General features: G+C 43.7%; 1 protein-coding gene across 1 annotated transcript in view; it reads right to left on the bottom strand.

Moving 5' to 3' along the window:
* LOC121540482 (desmoplakin-like) overlaps positions 1-13,802 on the bottom strand; it is a 47,672-nt gene extending 33,870 nt beyond the window's left edge. The window contains exons 1-2 of the mRNA XM_041849386.2: positions 13,468-13,802; positions 4,694-4,787 (exon numbers count right to left, since the gene is read on the bottom strand). Coding sequence (XP_041705320.2) covers positions 4,694-4,787; positions 13,468-13,754 — 381 coding nt within the window. The 5' untranslated portion in view covers positions 13,755-13,802. The remainder of the gene's footprint in view (positions 1-4,693; positions 4,788-13,467) is intronic.
* Positions 13,803-23,311: the final 9,509 nt, after the last annotated feature.

The raw sequence follows: 23,311 nt of genomic DNA, 5'->3' as shown, positions 1-23,311 counted from the left end.
GAGAGACCAAGGCGCAGCGTTGCAGGAGAACATATTTATATTTATTTAATGATCACACGATCAAAACAACAAACGAAAAACGTGACGTCTATGGTTTAAACACAAACCAACACGAACAAGAAACCACAAACACAAAGTGAAAGACAGACATTTAAATATGGCTCCCAATCAGAGACAACCAGCTGACACTCGTTGCCTCTGATTGGGAGTCGCTCAGGCCAACATAGAAATACAAACATAGAATACACACCCTGGCTCAACATAACAGTGTCCCCAGAGCCAGGGCGTGACAGTACCCCCCCCTAAAGGCACGGACTCCGACCGCGCCAACTAAATACCACAGGGGAGGGACCGGGTGGGCACTCCGCCTTGGCGGCGGATCCGGCTCCGGGCCTGATCCCCACTCCCTCTCCAACCCCCCAAAGTACCCCTGGTCCGGTCTGGCCCCGCTGGCCGGAGCTGGACTGCACACTGATGGAGCGGATTGCTCTAGCTCCGGCGTAACGCATCTGACCGGTGCCGGACCAGGCACCAGTGGAACAGGCACGGGCCATGCCGGACCGACGACGCACACCACTGGCTTGGTGTGGGGAACAGGCACGGGCCGTGCTGGACTGACGACGCACACCACTGGCTTGGTGTGGGGAGCAGGAGCGGGCCGGACAGGGCTGACGAAACGCACCACAGACTTGGTGCGGGGAGCAGGAATGGGCCGGACCGGGCTGGCGACGCGCACCACAGACTTGGTGCGGGGAGCAGGAATGGGCCGAGCCGGGCTGACGAAACGCACCACAGACTTGGTGCGGGGAGCAGGAATGGGCCGAGCCGGGCTGACGAAGCGCACCACTGACTTGGAGCGGGGAGCAGGAACGGGCCGAGCCGGGCTGACGAGACGCACCACAGACTTGGTGCGGGGAGCAGGAATGGGCCGGACTGGGCTGGCGACGCGCACCACAGACTTGGTGCGGAGAGCAGGAACGGGCCGGAGAGGGCTGACGAAACGCACCACAGACTTGGTGCGGGGAGCAGGAACAGACCGGACCGTACTGGGGACACACACCACTGGCCCTACACCGGGATCTGGAACGGGCCGGACCGGACTGGTAACACACCCCAGTACCTCTCGCCGTGCCTCTCCACCTTCCATCCCCTCTTCGACCAGTGGCCCCCGTAACCTGGCGGCCTCCTCTGCCAACCCGCTGGACCGCTCTATCGCGGCCTCCTGCTGCCCCGACGTCGTGAGCCCCCCCCTAAACATTTTCTGGGGGTCTCTCCTCCCCGTGGGCCAGGCCTCTATCGTTCTCGCCCAACTCTCGCTCCTCTGTCTCCAACTCCAGCCATTCTGCTCTTCATTAGGCTTGACCCAGTCGAAACTCTTCCTCCACTGTTCCCAAGTCCATCCACTCTGCTCTTTACAAGGCTGGACCCAGTCGAGGTTGCCACGGAGATCTGCAAGCGATTCCCCAGGCAATGGCTCCTGGACACGCTGCTTGGTCCAGTTTTGGTGGTTTCTTCTGTCACGAACGTCAGGGAGAGACCAAGGCGCAGCGTTGCAGGTGAACATATTTATATTTATTTAATGATCACACGATCAAAACAACAAACGAAAAACGTGACGTCTATGGTTTAAACACAAACCAACACGAACAAGAAACCACAAACACAAAGTGAAAGACAGACAGTTAAATATGGCTCCCAATCAGAGACAACCAGCTGACACTCGTTGCCTCTGATTGGGAGTCACTCAGGCCAACATAGAAATACAAACATAGAATACACACCCTGGCTCAACATAACAGTGTCCCCAGAGCCAGGGCGTGACATACATATAATATACAGTGTGCAAATTTAGCAAGTTATGGAGGTAAGGCAATAAAATAGGCTATAGTGCAAAATAATTACAATTAGTATTAACACTGGAATGATATATGTGCAAGAGATGATGTGCAAATAGAGATACTGGGGTACAAATGAGCAAAATAAATAACAATATAGGGATGAGGTAGTTGGGCGGGCTAATTTCAGATGGGCTGTGTACAGGTGCAGTGATCGGTAAGGTGCTCTGACAACTGATGCTTAAAGTTAGTGAGGGAGATAAGTGTCTCCAGCTTCAGAGATTTTTGCAATTTGTTCCAGTCATTGGCAGCAGAGAACTGGAAGGAATTGCGGCCAAAGGAGGTGTTGGCTTTGGGGATGAACAGTGAGATATACCCGCTGGAGCGCAGACTATGGGTGGGTGTTGCTATGGTGACCAATGAGCTAAGATAAGGCGGGGATTTGCCTAGCAGTGATTTATAGATGGCCTGGAGCCAGTGGGTTTGGCGACGAATATGTAGTGAGGACCAGCCAACAAGAGCGTACAGGTCACAGTGGTGGGTATTATATGGGGCTTTGGAGACAAAACGGATGGCACTGTGATAGACAACATCCAATTTGCTGAGTAGAGTGTTGGAGGCTATGTTGTAAATGACATCGCCGAAGTCAAGGATCGGTAGGATAGTCAGTTTTACGAGGGCATGTTTGGCAGCATGAGTGAAGGAGGCTTTGTTGCGAAATAGGAAACCGATTCTAGATTTAACTTTGGATTGGAGATTCTTAATGTGAGTCTGGAAGGAGAGTTTACAGTCTAACCAGACACCTAGATATTTGTAGTTGTCCACATACTCTAGGTCAGACCCAGTCGAGAGTAGTGATTCTAGTCGGGTGGGCGGGTGCAAGCAGCGTTCGGTTGAAGAGCATGCATTTAGTTTTACTAGTGTTTAAGAGCAGTTGGAGGCTACTGAAGGAGTGTTGTATGGAATTGAAGCTCGTTTGGAGGTTTGTTAACACAGTGTCCAATGAAGGGCCAGATGTATACAAAATGGTGTCGTCTGCGTAGAGGTGGATCTGAGAGTCACCAGCAGCAAGAGCGACGTCATTGATATACACAGAGAAAAGAGTCGGCCCAAGAATTGAACCCTGTGGCACCCCCATAGAGACTGCCATAGGTCCAGAAACAGGCCCTCCGATTTGACACATTGAACTCTATCTGAGAAGTAGTTGGTGAACCAGGCGAGGCAGAAAGATTAGTATAGTAATCTCAGCTTTCATACCTCACAGTCTACAGGTACAGTACATGTCTTAGTCAGAGTGTCTGATTACATCAGTGGCAGTCAGTGCCGCTTAAGATGAGGGAGGACGATTGTTTTTTCATGAGCATGGCCTTATTTCTATTACAGCATATTGGATGACTCATTCATATTCCATTCGCCCAGTAACAGCGACAGGTTTAGGCTACTACATGATACTGATATTTTCCCTATACCCATCATGAGGTTGCTACAACCTAGCCTATGTAGGTGCACACAGGTCGAGAGACAAATTTGAGGTGACAGATATGGGTATAATAAGGGTGTAATTATTAGTCCAACAGTTGCAAACAAGAGTTTCTATTGGACAAATTCAGGTATGTTTATCCCCTTTTTGTTCCATTTGCTTCCGTTTAAGAAACGTTTTTCAACAGAATCGGCGGAATGAATACACCCCTGATCACACTTAAACACATGTTGTATTCCTTCTTGCATCTATGCGCTCTCCTCCTCTCACCTCTTCCCTTCGCTTGTGGACTTCAATGCACAACACATCAGCTGCATGTGACCAGGTGAAAAAACCTTTCTAAGCCAAACCGCTACATCAAGCCTACATCGTTGTCACCATATTAGCTAAAGTAAAGTCATAGTCAGCATAGCTATTAGAACTAACGTGTTAGTAAACCTGCTACAATCATCCAGTAACGTTACAGTGTACCTTCAGTAAGCAGTTACACCGCCGGGCCCCGTGGCAATAAATTAGTAATACCAAAAGCTTACCTTGACTTGGAAGAGTTCCAGTGTTGTGTTGGAAAGCCATAGCCAGCTAGCTATGGCTCTGTTTGAGCAGGTTGTTTCAGTAGGCTAAACTAGCTATCTGCATTTGCTAGCTAAGTATTTGAAACTGAAAGTGAAATAAAAAAATCTCTCTATTTCTCTCTTGCTTCTCCTTAATTTTGGAAGAAATTAATTTGTTAAAAACTGTTCAACTATTGTCTTTCTCTCTCTTTGAGTCAACTACTCACCACATTTTACACACTGCAGTGCTAGCTAGCTGTAGCTTATGCTTCCAGTACTAGATTCATTCTCTGATCCTTTGATTGGGTGGACATATTCAGTTCATGCTGCAAGAGCTCTGATAAAGCTGGAGGACGTCCTCCGGAAATTGTCATAATTACTGTGTAAGCCTATGGAAGGGGGTGAGAACCATGAGCCTCCTAGGTTTTGTATTGAAGTCAATGTACCCAGAGGAGGACGGAAGCTAGCTGTCCTACGGCTACACCATGGTGCTAACCTACAGAGTGCTGTTGAGGCTACTGTAGACCTTCATTGCAAAACAGTGTGTTTTAATCAATTATTATATTTAGTATAGTGTTATCTAAAAAGGACCACTTTTTTAATGTTTCACTATTTTATTTTATGAAATTCATTGAGGAGGATGGTCCTCCCCTTCCTCCTCTGAGGAGCCTCCACTGGATTACATGTACTGTTGCCAGACATGAGACTAACTTTATTTAGACTAACATCATGACCAAAGCCAGTATCTCAAAGCAGACAGGACATAAAGGCAGTACAGAATTAAATAGAACACTGTTGTGATATATCTATGGTAGGTAGTGACTTACAGCCTGTAGGTAGTGTTCTGCTTTCCTCAGATAGTCCTGACACTGGCCCTGAAGGATGTAGGCCTTCTGGTGGAGGCCACTGAGGGGGAACTGTCTGTAGGAGACATGGAGGGGAGGGTTATAATCAACATCTTACTGTAATCCAACAGGTCAATGTTAGGGTACCAGGCCATGAAGAGTTCACATTCAACAGGCTTCCACCAAATCTATCAAAGAAGATTTTGCAAACAAGTTGTGTGGTTGGGTTGCGTTATAGGCTACCTGAGGCCTAGGGCCTGCATGTAACAGGGGTTAGCCTGGAGCCGTTTAAGTCAGAGGTAGACGCATTTAAAATATAGCCGTTTCTGTTGCATTCTCAGATACTTGTCCCCTGCATTGAGTTTTTAAGTGTTTTAAAAAAAAAACATTGTTAACTGTTACTTTTTATCTTCGCATTTAAAGTAGTTTCATGAATATCATCATTGTTATCAGTATATCTGTCAACATCATAAATAATATAAACATCATTATCCTCATCATTATCATAATCATCTTCATCATCAAACAACATTTTAGTCAGCATCATCATCATTATCCCCATCATCATCAATTACATTTTCTGCTATGTACATCAATGATCCCAAAGGTTTACTGTAATGAGTTATTATCTTAGTGCAGCAATTAGCAAGTCTTTAGTTATCTGAGGATGCTGGGGATAATGATGATGATGCTGACTAAAATGTTGTTGTTGTTGCCCTAGTTGAATGGAGCATGAGTGCAGGGATAGGCAAAGGGGAAATGTGAGTCAAGATAAGTGTCACATTTCTCCTGTGCCATTTGCAACACAACAACACAGAGGCTGCCTAGGTGGTCGTCTCCTTGCTACAGTATAGAGGTTATGGTTACAGTTGAATATGTCTGCCTTTACACAGGCAGCCCAATTCTGATCTTTATTTCACTAATTGGTCTTTTGACCAATCAGATCAGCCTTGAAAAAGATGTGAAAAGATGTGATGTGATTGTCAAAAAAGACCAATTAGTGGAATAAAAGATCAGAATTGGGGTGCCTGTGTAAAGGCAGACATATTCAACTGTAACCATGACCTCTATACTGTAGCAAGGAGACGACCACCTAGGTCCGCTAAAACCATTGACAACTACTTGGTTTTAATATCATCACCTCTTGAAGAGCATAGTCAGAAACACATTACTGATTATTCCACATTTAGCTCTATCTTTAGAGCTATACAGCAAGTAACTGCATGTTTTTTATGATCATAGCCCATTAACTAGCCATATTGCTGTGATCTGTTATTAGCTTGCTAGCCAATTTGACGTGCAATATTTATGCATTAGTTCTAACATTATATGACATGTATATTTCTCTCAAGGGTGAAAATTCAGTCCACAGGACTTAAAATGTACAAATTCAACAACCATGTCTCTGTCACTAACAAATACAGTCATGGGTGGTAACTCTACAATTCTCTCGAAAAGGCAAGACACACTGGGAAATGATATTGGAGCCGTGGCTTGGTGGGGGCGTGGCTTTCAATTCATTGTTTATGGCCACCTGTGAGTGGAAGAGTTGTACCAGTTTAAGTGCTCTATGGTTATGTTAATTGAAGTTTGAGCATGTCTGCTGCCAGTTCTGAAGTCTTTGTAAATGCTTACATAAGAGCATGTCGCATTACAGACTTGTAAATATTATTGTAATGTCCTTAATCCAACACAAGCGACCTTGTCAAGAGATACAGACCTACAGTGTCTTCAGAAAGTATTCATACCCCATGATTTATTCCACATTTTGTTGTGTTACAGCCTGAATTCAAAATTGATTAAATATATTTTTGTCTCACCCATCTACACACAATACCCCACAATACCCCATACATTTTTAAATTAAAAATGACAAAGTGAAAACGTGTTTTTAAGAAATGTTTGCTAATTTATTGAAAATGAAGTACAGAAATATCAAATTTACATAAGCATTCACACCCCTGAGTCAATACATGTTAGAATTACCTGGCAGCGATTACAGCTGTGAGTCTTTCTCTAAGAGCTTTGCACACCTGGATTGTACAATATTTGCACATTATTATTTGTAAAATTATTCAAGCTCTGTCAAGTTGATCATTGCTAGACAGACATTTTCAGGTCTTGCCATAGATTTGCAAGCAGATTTAAGTCAAAACTGTATCTAGGCCACTCAGGAACATTCAGTGTTGTCTTGGTAAGCAACTCCAGTGTATATTTGACCTTGTGCTTTAGGTAATTGTCCTTCTGAAAGGTGAATTTGTCTCCCAGTGTCTGTTGGAAAGCAGACAACCAGGTTTTCCTCCAGGATTTTGCCTGTGCTTAGCTCTATTCTGTTTATTTTTATCCAACAAAAAAAAACTCCCTAGTCCTTACTGATGACAAGCATACCCATAACATGATGCAGCCACCACCATGCTTGAAAATATGAAGAGTGGTATTTAGTGATGTGTTGTATTGGATTTGCTCCCAACATAACGCTTTGTATTCAGGACTAAAGTTAATTTCTTTGTCACATCTTTTGCACTTTTGCTTTAGTGCCTTATTGCAAACAGGATGCATGTTTTGGAAAAAAATTATTCTGTACAGACTTCCTTCTTTTCACTCTGTCATTTAGGTTAGTATTGTGGAGTAACTACAATGTTGTTGATCCATCCTCAGTTTTCTCCTATCACAGCCATTAAAATGTTTTAAAGTCAGAATTGGCCTCATGGTGAAATCCCTGAGCGGTTTCCTTCCTCTCCGGCAACTGAGTTAGGAAGGACACCTGTATCTTTGTAGTGACTGGGTGTATTAATACACCATTCAAAGTGTAATTAATAACTTCACCATGCTCAAAGGGATATTCAATGTCTGCTTTAAAAAAAATAACATCTACCAATAGGTGCCCTTCTTTGCGAGGCATTGGAAAACCTCCCTGGTTTTTGTGGTTGAATCTGTGTTTGAAATTCACTGCTCGACTGAGGGACCTTACAGATAATTGTAGGTGTGGGGTACAGAGATGAGGTAGTCATTCCAAAATCATGTTAAACTGTCACATCTACTCTTGCTCATCCCCTCCGGCATGCGACATTTCCGGAATACTAACCACCAGTCCTGGGATTTATCATTACGCACACATGGCATCCATCATTACGCGCACCTGCAGATCATTATGATTCACACCTGGACTCCATTACCTTCCTCATTACCTCCCCTTTATATGTCCCTCCTATTGTCCCTCCCTTACGTTTAGTCCTCTGTCGATATTGTTCCTGTGTTTATGCTATATCGTCACTGTTACGCTGTCTCGTTTGTTGTTTTATTAAACGTTTCACCTGCTTCTCGACTCACAGCATCATTGTTACAGAATACCGACTCAAACCATGGAAGCAGCAGGAAATTTGAATATCTCTCAGATGGTCGATGAACAGGGTTATCTTCTACGTCAACACCATGACCAGCTGGCACAACTGGGATCGGTTATGGAGGTTCTTCGCAGTGTGTAACGTCTCAAACACACCCAGGAGGCATTGTCTGCATCCAGTGGAGGATACTCTACAACCAGTCGAGCCAGCACATCAGCCCATTCAGCAACCCGCTCAGGTAAGCGATGCCCATTTATTCCACCCCGATAAATATGACTGTACACCATCAAAATGCCGTTGCTTCCTACTTCAATGCTCTCTCTATTTTTCGTCCCTGCATTGACTACAGAGGACTCAACGAAATCACCTCAAAGTATTGGTACCCTCTCCCATTGGTGCCATCGAGCAGCTCCGCGGGTCCTGGTTCTTTACCAAACTGGACCTGCGGAGTTTATACAATCTCATCCGCATCCGGGAGAGGGATGAGTGAAAGACGGCATTTAGCACGATGTCTGGTCACCACAAGTACTTGGTAATGCCATATGGCTTAGCCATTGCTCCATCAGTGTTCCAGGCATTCGTTAACGAGGTGTTCAGGGACATGCTCGGCCGCCAGGTGGTCGTGTATATCGATGACATCCTGATCTACTCGGCTACCTTGGAGGATCACATTCACGTTCGAGCAGTCCTGGAACGCCTTCTCGCCAACCACCTGTTCGTCAAGGATGAGAAGTGCCAATTTCACCAGAGGACAGTGTCCTTCTTAGGCTACTAAATCAGTCCACAGGGTGTGAAGATGGACGACAAGAAGGTAGATGCAGTCAGGTCATGGCCAGTTCCAACCACCTTAAAGGGGTTACAACGGTTTTTTTTGGGGTTTGCCAACCTCTACCGCCGCTTCATCAGGAACTTCAGCTCTGTCGCCGCTCCTCTCACCTCTCTCCTTAAAGGAGGGCCCCGTAGGTTGGTGTGGAACCCAGCAGCCGACGAGGCCTTCTTTCTACTCAAAGAACGTTTCAGCTCCTCCTCAGTGCTCAAACACCCAGATCCCACGACATCCTTTGTGTGTGGACGCTTCAGATGTAGGCGTAGGGGCAGTTCTGTCTCAACGACAGGGTAACCCACAGAAGTTGTACCCATGTGCGTTTTACTCTAAGAAACTGTTTCCTGCAGAGAGGAATTACGATGTCTGTGATCGTGAGCTGCTGGCGATGAAGTTGGCATTAGAGGAATGGAGACACTGTCTGGAGGGCGCCAAGGAACCTTTCATAATTCTCACAGCCATTGGAATCTGGAGTACATACGGACAGCTAGGAGGCTGAGTCTGCGCCAAGCAAGGTGGGCCTTTTTCTTCACAAGGTTTGACTTCACGCTGACCTATCGCCCAGGTTCTAAGAACACCAAGGCCGACGCTCTGTCCCGGCTCTACGATTCGGGGGAGGGTCCTGTCCAGAATGCGCCCATAAAAATATATATTTTTATGAAGTTCTGTAATTTGTATTAAGTTGTTTAAGTTCTGTTAAAAATAATAATAATTGCATAACACCATTGGTGTAAACTACATTCACTTCCTAGTGTTAAAAATACTATTTGAGGTGGTATTGCATAACCCTAAAAGTGTTCATTACGTAACACTGAAAAAGTGTAACGTGTCAGCTCTAAGCACAGTTTAAATTTAATACTGAAAAGTGTGGACCATATACAATGGCCCAGTGTTAAATGTAAAACTGTCAGTGTTGATTCAACATTGGATAATTTGCTGTGTGGTTCATTTTCTGTAATTTTTTGGGGTTGTCAAAGTTTTTAGGACAGCAGGTCGTTATTCTTGGAAACAAAGACCTCTCAATGCTGCCTAATAAATTATTAACTGGGTCGGCACACACCGAGATAATACTATTTGCCCCTGCCATAGCTTAGGTTATATATGACAACGACACAGGCCTATAATTATCCCCCCGACTAAATCAAGACCTTGACATTGGTCCTCTGTAGCTCAGCTGGTAGAGCACGGCCAGTGGCGGCTGGTGAAAAATATTCTCGGTGGGGCTGTGCCATACTTTTTTTTCCTGTAACCATCGCGATATATTTTAACACAAACTGCAGGACAGCAGTGCTCAGTGAAACATTCAGTAATTATTTAATGCCAATATTAAAAAGTTGAGGCATTCTTACACAAAAACATATTACACAAACCCAAGCCTTTCATTTGCATTTAAAGTGAACTTTTCACCATTGGTAGTAAACAGGCAACGCAACAGGCATGCTGTCAGAACAGAGTGGAAAGTGGACAATAACATGAAATTATTATAAAGTTTATAGGAAATCTTACACTGTATGAAAGGATGTATAATATAGAAATGGATATCAAGTGGATGAACTCAAACCTTTGACTGGAAGAATAGCATACAGTATTTTATGATCATACTAAATGTGACTAATTGTTAATGTGCTCCAGAACTGCAACAATTAATTGATACAAAACAACATATATACAGTAATATTAGCAAAGACACTATTAAGACTTTCTAGAGTACCATATATAACTGGATTTTTTTATGCTAAGGTCAACTATATACAAAGAAACATGCGGCCAGAGCTGCTCTGTGTGTGTGTGTCTGTCATCTTATTTGTACAGGAATTTTGCCCGTCTGTCCTTCTGAGTGGCAAACCTCTCAATGACCCTTTGATTAAAGTCAGGAATGTCCCTGACAAGTTTCTTCTCCATGGAGAGCATGGCCAGAGCGTTCAGGCGATCCTGTGTCATGCTGTTTCTCAGGAAGGTCTTGATCCTTTTCAGTGTAGAGAAGCACCTTTCTGACTCAGCAGTTGTCATGGGTGTGGTGATGAGGATCTTGAGGAGGCTGGCAGTCTCTGTGAAAGTGCTCTGAAGGTTGTTCTCCATGAAGAACTGGTACAGGGCACTGCACCACTACAAGCCTTGAACTCACTGTTCTCATAGATGAGGGACAGTTTGGTTTTGAGCTTGGCCTTGTTCAACATGGGGTACGCCTCCACGGTTGTTTCAAGCGCTGTATCGGGGAACTTCACACTGTGTTGTGGGAACAACTCTCCGTGCAATAGTGTTGCGCTGATGAGGTGCTGGGTGAAGGAGAACCTCTCTTTGGCATGACTCAGGATGGTATCACATACCTGTAAAGATACATCATCAGCTTTAATTTGCAATTAAGCTATTTTGATGCAAGTGATCCTGACTGACACATGCCTATGTCCAACTCAAGTATATGATTACCAAGGTGCTGATTGTTCAGGGTTTTGGCTACATACTACCAGGCCTGAAAAAAGTTCTAGGTGGGAAACACTGACAATTACATCACAACTTACCTCTATAGCCAACCTCTGTTGTTCTCCTGGTCCCAGCATCCTCCGTCAAGCTTGATGGGCTGTTGCTGCTCGTCAGATGCGCTGTCCCCACACAAAGAGGGAATTGAGGCCCTGGGTCCAAAAAATAAAGTTTAATTTGATAACTTGCAATCAGACTTCTTAACTCACTGTAATTCCCCCCTCAACACACAACCAGTGACTTATATATATATATAGACAGACAGACAGACAGACAGACAGACAGACAGTGTGTATATACACACAAACTATGTCTAGTAACTGCTTTTAACCTGTGATGTACATAATTAACTGATGTTATTACGTTTTAAAGCCTTTTCTATTACATTTGTGAGAGGGATGCAACATAATTTTGTTCTGCTGTTCACTTAGCAATAAAGTTAATATTCAATAACAACTAGGCCTCTTCTAGAAATTGACCTGGTGGACACCTGAATAATTATTACAAACTGTGTAGTACTTTCCTGCATTATTATCAACGTCTGATTGTGTCTTCTCTTTCCTTTTAAAATACTAAAACAAATATAATTGTGACGGCTCTATGATAATCACTCACACAAGCACCAACTGGCAGTGGGTGGAAACGTCAGTCGTCTCGTCAGCTTGAATGGCGATAAAATCAGCACTCTTTACTTCCTCCAGGATGTAATCCTTAAGCATTGACAGCATACAGTCCAACAGCTCGTTCTGTATCGTCTTTGACGTGCCCTTAAAAACGGTAGCTGTCTTCAGGTGCTCCTCCAGCACACTGTCGAGGGAGGCAACAAAATCCACTAAGCCCCGGAAAATGCCGGGGTTGTCTGAGGAGTCAGTCTCCTCGTGCCCACGCAAGGCCAACTCAAAAGCCCCACAGAACTTCACACAATCGATAATTTTGGATAGAATGTGCCTGTTTTTATCCACCTCCTCATTGTGTTTCCTCACCGCAATCCTGTGGCCGTCATCCAGCTGCGTAGCAATGTTCACCCCTTCCTAATACAGCTAGCTTTACAGAGTTGTCCATGTGTGCCCTGGTGTTCTCATGTTTCTTTACCTTCTCTGACAGGTGCTTCATATCCCTCACTCCGGTACCTGTCCATGCTGAATCTGACCCCGTCGTTTTAAAAAGCAAGCACGGAAAGCAAAATAAAGCATTAGCATCAGTGCACCCAGCTAGCCAAGCCTTCCTGGTGTACCAGCTACGGGAGAAGCCGCGCATATACTGCTTCCCTTTCTCGCTAGCCTGCTGTCTGATTGAGAGGTCAGGTTGATCTGGGCCCAGCTCTTTCACCCGAACTTTCTCTGACAAAGTTCTCCTCTCAAACGGATCTTGGAGGAGAGATTTCACCGAGTTAGGGTTGGGTCTTGGAGGAGTAACGTTTGCGTTCGCCATTGTTGTCTAGTAAAAATGGCGTCACTGGACCCCGGTCCTTATTTTATCAGGGGGCGAGCTTGGGGCGGTAAAATAATCGCCCTCCTTGGATTCGATTTAAGATCGCTTATTGACTACATTTTATGTCATACATTCATATCTTAAATTAGCAATTGGCTTAACTGCTACTGTAGACCCGCCTCCTCGGGGCACTTTCTGTATCGCCCAGAGCTGACGAGGCGTTTGACAGGCAGAGGAAAGGTTGCGAATATGATTTTCTATCATATCTTACACATATTACTGTGTGCATTCCATATTTCAAACACACAAATATTGACATACTGATTTTTTTTTTATTTTATTTATTTTTATTTTATTGGTCCTCTCTCTTTCACAGCCAGCACAGCCGGCGCTTGTAACGCCAAGGTAGTGGGTTCGATCCCCGGGACCACCCATACACAAAAATGTATGCACGCACGACTGTAAGTCGCTTTGGATAAAAGCGTCTGCTAAATGGCATGTTATTATTACATTTTAAAAAATCATGAAATTGATGGAAATTGTTAGATGACAGTTATATAGTGCATTGCATTTATCTTCAGGGCCTAGTTAAAATGTATACGGGCAAGTGAAAGCATTTGTTTAACACAGTAGCCTACAGCACAATGAATGGCCTTATGAAAAAAGAACATCATTCTTACCCCTGTCCTCCCCCACCACCTCCCATGGAAGTCTTTGAGTAGCTGTAAGTATTTTCGTCCATGTACTCCTGTCCGTATCCATTACCACCGTGCACTTCGCTCCGGGCATACTGTCCAGTTCCCCCACTCAGGTCGGGCCTGGACCCGGCACTGCTGCTGACATGAAGCCCCCTCTGGGACCCGTATAGACTCATCTCCGGAACCAAAAAGTTATAAAACTCAGCTGGAGAAAAATGGTGGGCAAGGTTGTAATCCTGGCTGCATTGCGCAAAAGCTGTGTGAAGCATTTGGTGGTCCCTCTCACACCTGTCTGTCCCTAGGCAGCGCAGACTGGATCTGCAAGACGGAAAAGTATCGGTTTTGGCAAAACAAGACAGACCACACCTTCATCAACCTACTTGCCTGGGGGGGGGGGGGGGTGAATGGAAATCAACTTTAGGTCCCAACCAGGATAGAACAACAAAACGTGTGTGTGTGCTTATGTTCCTGTGTTTTCTGTGGGAGGGTAGGCTAATGTCTCAGTGTGTCAGTCTGTTGTTGAAGATCAAGCTGAAGAAGTCTTGACACTGAAATGTTTACTGTTTCTTTCCAACAGATCACTATTGATGGAACGAATGCAGTAAGAGACTTTCAGATAAATCCCCCTGGCTAATAAACATATTGAAGGCGATCCAAAATTGGTAATCTTTAAAAAAGTTATGCATGTTGCACACACTTGTGACAGTTAATCTCTAATGAGATATTAATTACAACATTCATTGCAATAGCATTCATTACAGTATTCATTATAATCAAATCAACTTTAGGTCCCAACCAGGATAGAACAACAAACGTGTGTGTGTGCTTATGTTCCTGTGTTTTCTGTGGGAGGGTAGGCTAATGTCTCAGTGTGTCAGTCTGTTGTTGAAGATCAAGCTGAAGAAGTCTTGACACTGAAATGTTTACTGTTTCTTTCCAACAGATCACTATTGATGGAACGAATGCAGTAAGAGACTTTCAGATAAATCCCCCTGGCTAATAAACATATTGAAGGCGATCCAAAATTGGTAATCTTTAAAAAAAAGTTATGCATGTTGCACACACTTGTGACAGTTAATCTCTAATGAGATATTAATTACAACATTCATTGCAATAGCATTCATTACAGTATTCATTATAATCAAATCAACTTTAGGTCCCAACCAGGATAGAACAACAAAACGTGTGTGTGTGCTTATGTTCCTGTGTTTTCTGTGGGAGGGTAGGCTAATGTCTCAGTGTGTCAGTCTGTTGTTGAAGATCAAGCTGAAGAAGTCTTGACACTGAAATGTTTACTGTTTCTTTCCAACAGATCACTATTGATGGAACGAATGCAGTAAGAGACTTTCAGATAAATCCCCCTGGCTAATAAACATATTGAAGGCGATCCAAAATTGGTAATCTTTAAAAAAAGTTATGCATGTTGCACACACTTGTGACAGTTAATCTCTAATGAGATATTAATTACAACATTCATTGCAATAGCATTCATTACAGTATTCATTATAATCAAATCAACTTTAGGTCCCAACCAGGATAGAACAACAAAACGTGTGTGTGTGCTTATGTTCCTGTGTTTTCTGTGGGAGGGTAGGCTAATGTCTCAGTGTGTCAGTCTGTTGTTGAAGATCAAGCTGAAGAAGTCTTGACACTGAAATGTTTACTGTTTCTTTCCAACAGATCACTATTGATGGAACGAATGCAGTAAGAGACTTTCAGATAAATCCCCCTGGCTAATAAACATATTGATGGCGATCCAAAATTGGTAATCTTTAAAAAAAGTTATGCATGTTGCACACACTTGTGACAGTTAATCTCTAATGAGATATTAATTACAACATTCATTGCAATAGCATTCATTACAGTATTCATTATAATCAAATCAACTTTAGGTCCCAACCAGGATAGAACAACAAAACGTGTGTGTGTGCTTATGTTCCTGTGTTTTCTGTGGGAGGGTAGGCTAATGTCTCAGTGTGTCAGTCTGTTGTTGAAGATCAAGCTGAAGAAGTCTTGACACTGAAATGTTTACTGTTTCTTTCCAACAGATCACTATTGATGGAACGAATGCAGTAAGAGACTTTCAGATAAATCCCCCTGGCTAATAAACATATTGAAGGCGATCCAAAATTGGTAATCTTTAAAAAAAGTTATGCATGTTGCACACACTTGTGACAGTTAATCTCTAATGAGATATTAATTACAACATTCATTGCAATAGCATTCATTACAGTATTCATTATAATCGTTTTTGGTAACACTTAACTTGATGCCCAGAATCATAACACCTTATGACACAGTGATAACTATGTCATAACTGCTGACATAACTTGTCATAACCTGTAATAATACAGTCATAACACTGTCTTGACACATACACTACCAGTCAAAAGTTTGGACACACCCACTCATTCAAGGGTTTTTCTTTATTTTGTAACCCACAAAACCTACCACACAAGGCAAAACATTCCATTACACCATAGCCTACATGTCAACAGTATGTTTATGTTGGTTTTTATATTTTTTATTACCATATTAAAGTATCATTGTAATTGTGCACACATTGAAGTTCAGACATGCACCTACCTCGGTGCTCTGTTGCTGATGACTGGAATGAATGCAGGAGCAGATTTCAGGAGCAGGACAACACCACCTCTTTATGACTGATGACTGATATAAGGGCATGTATGTGATAGGCCTATCTAGCTTATATGATTATGATGGTCATAATGCTTCTTCACAGTGTCATAAAGTGTATTTCCTTAGTCCAAGTAAAGTGACACAGGATGGTCATAATGCTTCTTGACAGTGTTGTTGTTTAATTAATAATTTTTTTCCCCCCATCATATTTTAAATAACTTGTAGAAAATACACTTTATGACAAAGTATTTAAGAAACAAACTTTCAAACGAAAGGAAACTTCTTGGCAGGGAAAAAAATTTTTTGAATAAAATGTGGGTTTTGACAAGCTTATGTAGGTTTCATAACCAGCCATGAAGTAACGCAATATATGTCACAACAGGTGTAAATATATGGGTCATGACAGTGTTATGACCATGTTATGACAAGTTATTACAAGTTATATCAGCTGTTATGACACATTATGACATGGTTATGACCATGGCATAACATGTTATGACACTGGGTGTCAGGTAAAGTGTTATCTAGTTTGGTAAATACTTTTATCACTATAACACATTCCTAGACACTAACAATATACAAACTCTATCCCTCACCCAAGACAGTTGGCGGCGTCCACAGGAAAAACAAGTTTGACAGCACTCTGTTACTGGTAGAGAGAACCTGCCAGTCAAGCTTACTGATGTCAATCAGCACAATAAATAATGAGTTATAACTATTTCCATCTTATCATCTTACAGTATCTTTAAAGCGGCAATCAGCAGTAGAAACAATAACAAAGCGTTTTCCCCACCCCTGGTTCAGTAAAAAGCTGAGGAATGGGACTGGGGAAATGTAAACACTTTCAGAGCTATGGATGCAAGGACTGCTTGCATTTTATTTTTTACAAAGTGTTGGGAGTAAAAAAAGCTTATATTTTGGGTTCTGATGGGGTAAGACAGTTGAACTATGCTCATGAGGCAATTCTAAGTTATAATCTTCAAGAATCAATTGGTAATTATCATTAATTTACAAGTCCAAAAATGGATGTAGCAACTGCTGATTGCCCCTTGAAAGATAATATAAAGATAATATGAAGACATTCAATCTTCAGCACTAGCTATGAGCTCTTCTAAAAGGTTAATAGTAATGTGTCTTGGTCTCAAATGTCAGTTCTGAATATAATGTTGCAGTAATGCGTTGTTTACCATGTGGGGTAGCCTATCTCGCAAACTGTACACAGACTGAACAGCCTTGATCTCTGTACCTGACATTGACCAGAACGACTCTACCCCTACGAACTCAGCAGGCTCTGAGGAGTCTCACAGCTCTTTCTGTGTGTGTAGGTGTGTGTATGCGTGTGTGCTTGCTTGCATATATGAGTGTTTATGATGATTGATTGTCAGGGTACAATGCGTGTGTGTGCATGATTCATTTATTGCAAGACTGTGTGTCTTACATTAGCTCAAACATGTAACTGCAGAATGTTGCTCCTCTGTGTGTGAGCTAGGCCTATTGCACCAAGCTGGAGACCGGGGTTATGACCCCTATGCTTGTTGACATGGAAATGCAGAGCGACATATAGTGAGGGAAAAAAGTATTTGATCCCCTGCTGATTTTGTACGTTTGCCCACTGACAAAGACATGATCAGCCTATAATTTTAATGGTAGGTTTATTTGAACAGTGAGAGACAGAATAACAACAAAAAAATCCAGAAAAACGCATGTCAAAAATGTTATGAATTTATTTGCATTTTAATGAGGGAAATAAGTATTTGACCCCTCTGCAAAACATGACTTAGTACTTGGTGGTAAAACCCTTGTTGGCAATCACAGAGGTCAGACGTTTCTTGTAGTTGGCCACCAGGTTTGCACACATCTCAGGAGGGATTTTGTTCCACTCCTCTTTGCAGATCTTCTCCAAGTCATTAAGGTTTCGAGGCTGACGTTTGGCAACTCGAACCTTCAGGTCCCTCCACAGATTTTCTATGGGATTAAGGTCTGGAGACTGGCTAGGCCACTCCAGGACCTTAATGTGCTTCTTCTTGAGCCACTCCTTTGTTGCCTTGGCCGTGTGTTTTGGGTCATTGTCATGCTGAAATACCCATCCACGACCCATTTTCAATGCCCTGGCTGAGGGAAGGAGATTCTCACCTGTTCCCTTAGCAGAAAAACATCCCCAAAGCATAATGTTTCCACCTCCATGTTTGACGGTGGGGATGGTGTTCTTGGGGTCATAGGCAGCATTCCTCCTCCTCCAAACACGGCGAGTTGAGTTGATGCCAAAGAGCTCCATTTTTGTCTCATCTGACCACAACACTTTCACCCAGTTCTCCTCTGAATCATTCAGATGTTCATTGGCAAACTTCAGACAGTCCTGTATATGTGCTTTCTTGAGCAGGGGGACCTTGCGGACCTGCAGGATTTCAGTCCTTCACGGCGTAGTGTGTTACCAATTGTTTTCTTGGTGACTATGGTCCCAGCTGCCTTGAGATCATTGACAAGATCCTCCCGTGTAGTTCTGGGCTGATTCCTCACCGTTCTCATGATCATTGAAACTCCACGAGGTGAGATCTTGCATGGAGCCCCAGGCCGAGGGAGATTGACAGTTCTTTTATGTTTCTTCCACTTGCAAATAATCGCACCAACTGTTGTCACATTCTCACCAAGCTGCTTGGCGATGGTCTTGTAGCCCATTCCAGCCTTGTGTAGGTCTACAATCTTGTCCCTGACATCCTTGGAGAGCTCTTTGGCCATGGTGGAGAGTTTGGAATCTGATTGATTGATTGCTTCTGTGGACAGTTGTCTTTTATACAGGTAACAAACTGAGATTAGGAGCTCTCCCTTTAAGAGTGTGCTCTTAATCTCAGCTCGTTACCTGTATAAAAGACACCTGGGAGCCAGATATCTTTCTGATTGAGAGGGGGTCAAATACTTATTTCCCTCATTAAAATGCAAATGAATTTATAACATTTTTGACATGCGTTTTTCTGGATTTCTTTGTTGTTATTCTGTCTCTCACTGTTCAAATAAACCTACCATTAAAATCCTTCCTTCCATCTCCAAAAATGTACTAACTTTTAATAGCAGCAGTGTGGGTGGATTGATTTATGTAAGCTATAACTTGGAGTCGTGGAGTTTTTTCATATAGAAGACCAATTCAGTACCACCCTTATAATCACTAGGCTATAGACGGGTTGGTTGTTTAGCAACAAAACCAACACATGCGCAACTATGGGGTAAAACAGACGGGGTTGGCTTAGATTGTTGACAACATGTAAACTATATTTTGTCTCCAATGTTTATTGAAAACATAAATACATTTGGACAAAGAGCACTTGTTGTCTCAAATACATAGTTACCGTTTGGTTAGCTAGCTAGCGAATTTTAGCCATATTAGCACTAACATGAAATCAGTCAAAACCTCAAAACAATACATGGTATCAAGAAGAAGATAAAACTAGCTGAAACAAGCCACATGGACGTTTCTTGTCATTGTTGCTAGCTATCTGGCCATCCAGAATCACAACAACACATGAACTTCTGCCCCATTGAAGCGTGTGCATCGTTGTCAGCTAACCCATCTACATGCCTGTTGGCGAATATAAAAACAAAATAAAACACATCCTGCCTGTGTGTGCACAAATGAACACACACACACACACACACACACAGACATACAGGCACATTCACACAAACACACTGACACACATTCTGCCAAACTGACATTCCACGGCTGGTCTTCATTCTACCACGATAGAAAACAAGTAAAGAGATCAGAACATATTGCAACACATCAGTGTTCTTGTCTTTCCAATGCAGCACAGTCAATCCTCCATTATGAATACAAGTAATACGACACAACAAAATAAAAGTAATTGGCTTGAATGCTTGAATGTCTCTGTGTCACAGAGGCTCTCCGCTCTGCCAAAGCTGACTCTCTCTCTCTGTTCTCATCCTCCTAGATCAGTGGTTTTATTAATCTCGCACTGACGGCGGTAAGTGCACCCGATTCAGCTGCCCTGCACGCCGGGTAGGCGATATGTTTCCATTTTTAACCATTTCCTATGTCTGAAGGTACAAACTCTGCCTTCCTGGGGGGAGCAAATCATGTGCACTATAGGCTTACCACTGGCCAATTGGATGGCTCAGATAACAGTGTCTGCAGTAATGTAGCAGGCGCAAAGAACGCTACAGCAAAGTTTATACTATGAGATTTCAAAACTTTGAAAACCATGACTAGAGCGAGACTGTCAACGAATACAGCAAGGAGCTGCTGTTTTTTATAAGTGAGTTCATGTTTTTACTCAGCACTGTCAACACTTTCTATTCAACACTTTTATAAGCCATAAATGGCACGTTCTCCCTACTTCCACTCACGCTTCAACCAGCACTGCAGCCGCAATGAATGAGTAGAAAAGTGTATCGATAGGCTTGCGTTGTTATTATTAGCGGCTTGGGTCTTTTTTAATATTGAGGAATATTGCACTTTCTCTGGTCATAGGAGTAACAACATGAATTTGTGCATGAGGCAGAAATAATACGATGTGACTCAAGTTTCGCCATCAGATGGAAGACGGTGTCCCTTTTTGGTAAGTGTCAGCGGAGGAAAGGGAGAGCGGAGGGACGTTGAGAGGCGGACCCTGCTGCCCTCTCCCTGCGCTGAGACTGACCATCAGATGCAGGCTCCATCAGCCCAGTAAAATAAAAAAAGCACCATAATTTTAATTTATGCTCTCTCAGCTGTGCCTCACAAGTAATACAACAACTGGTCTATTACCGCTGTGATCATATAGCCTAACTCAAATGTTGAAATATAGATTTTTTTTTATGGTCTGAGAAGAACAACAATGCACTGGCAGGGAAATTCAAGCCAATATGCAACGATAATGTTTTTTTAGACTGCTGCACAAACCTCATTACTACAGTACTGTTTTAATAAAATCGATCACATTTTATTGGTCACATACACATATTTAGCAGATGTTATTGCAGGTGTAGCGAAATGCTTGTGTTCCTAGCTCCAACAGTGCAGTAGTATCTAAAAATTCACAACAATACACACAAATCTAAAAGTTAAAGAATGGAATTAAGAAATATATAAATATTAGGACGAGCAATGTCGCAGTGGTATTGACTAGAATACAGTAGAAAACAGTATATACATATGAAATGAGTAAAACAGTATGTAAACATTATTAAAGTGACCAGTGATTCCATTTCTATGTACATAGAGCAGCAGCCTTTAAGGTGCAGGGTTGAGTAACCCGGTGGTAGCTGGCTAGTGACAGTGACTAAGTTCAGGGCAGGGTACTGGGTGGAGGCCAGCTAGGGATGGCTATTTAACAGTCTGATGGCCTTGAGATAGAAGCTGTTTTTCAGTGTCTCGGTCCCAGCTTACCTGCACTGACCTCGCCTTCTGGTGAACAGGCCGTGGCTCAGGTGGTTGACGTCCTTGATTATCTTTTTGGCCTTCCTGTGACATCGGGTGCTGTAGGTGTCCTGTAGGGCAGGCAGTGTGCCCCCAGTGATGCGTTGGACAGACCGCACCACCCTCTGGAGAGCCCTGTGGTTAAGGGCGGTGCAGTTGCCGTACCAGGTGGTGATACAGCCCGACAGGATGCTCTCAATGGTGCATCTGTAAAAGTTTGTGAGGGTCTTAGGGGCCAAGCCACATTTTTCTGCCTCCTGAGGTTGAAAAGGCGCTGTTGCGTCTTCTTCACCACACTGTCTGTGTGGGTGGACCATTTCAGATTGTCAGTGATGTGTACGCCGAGGAACTTGAAGCTTTTCACCTTCTCCACTGTGGTCCCGTCGATGTGGATGGGGGCGTGCTCCCTCTGCTGTCTCCTGAAGTCCACGATAAGCTCCTTTGTTTTGTTGACGTTGAGGGAGAGGTTATTTTCCTGGGACCACTCCGCCAGGGCCCTCACCTCCTTCCTGTAGGTTGTATCGTCATTGTTGGTAATCAGGCCTACTACTGTTGTGTCGTCTGCAAACTTGATGATTGAGTTGGAGGTGTGCGTGAAAAGGGAGTACAGGAGGGGGCTGAGCACGCATCCTTGTGGGGCCCCTGTGTTGAGGATCAGCATAGTGGAGGTGTTTCCAACTTCACCACCTTGGGGCAGCCCGTCAGGAAGTCCAGGACCCAGCTGCACAGGGCGGGGTTCAGACCCAGGGCCCCAAACTTAACGATGAGCTTGGAGGATACTATGGTGTTGAAGGCTGAGCTGTATTCAATGAACAGCATTCTTACATAGGTATTCCTCTTGTCCTGGTGGGATAGGGCAGTGTGCAGTGCGATGGCGATTGCATCATCTGTGGATCTATTGGGGCGGTATGCAAATTGAAGTGGGTCTAGGGTGTCAGGTAACTAGCCTCTCAAAGCACTTCATTTAGTTAAGTTACCTTTGCTTTTTTGGGTACAGGAACAATGGTGGACACCTTGAAGCAAGTGGGGATAGCAGACTCGGATAGGGAGTGATTGAATATGTCCGTAAACAGTCCAGCCAGCTGGTCTGCGCATGCTCTGAGGACGCGGCTAGGGATACCATCTGGGCCGGCAGTCTTGCGAAGGTTAACATGCTTAAATGTCTTACTCACGTCGGCCACAGAGAACGAAAGCCCACAGTCCTCAGTGGCACAGTGTTATCCTCAAAGCCGGTGAAAAGGGTATTTAGCTTGTCCAGGAGCAAGACGTCGGTGTCCGTGACGTGGCTGGTTTTCCATTTGTAATCCGTGATTGTCTGGAGTGTCACGATCGTCATGGAGAGACCAAGGCGCAGCGTTGCGGGTGAACATATTTATATTTATTAACTAGATCACACGATCAAAACAATGAACGAAACGTGAAGTCCTTCGATACACAAACCAAAAGGAACAAGAAACCACAACACAAAGTGAAAAACCAGACAGTTAAATATGGCTCCCAATCAGAGACCACCAGCTGACACTCGTTGCCTCTGATTGGGAGTCACTCAGGCCAACATAGAATTCCAAACATAGACTCACACACCCTGGCTCAACATAACATAGTCCCCAGAGCCAGGGCGTGACAGTACCCCCCCCCAAAGGCGCGGACTCCGACCGCGCCAAACAACCACAACCGGGGAGGGACCGGGTGGGCACTCCGCCTCGGCGGCGGATCCGGCTCCGGACATGACCCAGGCACGGGTTGTGCTGGACTGACGAAGCGCACCCCTGACTT

The sequence above is a fragment of the Coregonus clupeaformis genome, chromosome 26 (genome assembly GCF_020615455.1).
Source record: "Coregonus clupeaformis isolate EN_2021a chromosome 26, ASM2061545v1, whole genome shotgun sequence".
NCBI lineage: Eukaryota > Metazoa > Chordata > Actinopteri > Salmoniformes > Salmonidae > Coregonus > Coregonus clupeaformis.
This window is presented reverse-complemented; position numbering and strand designations above follow the sequence as displayed.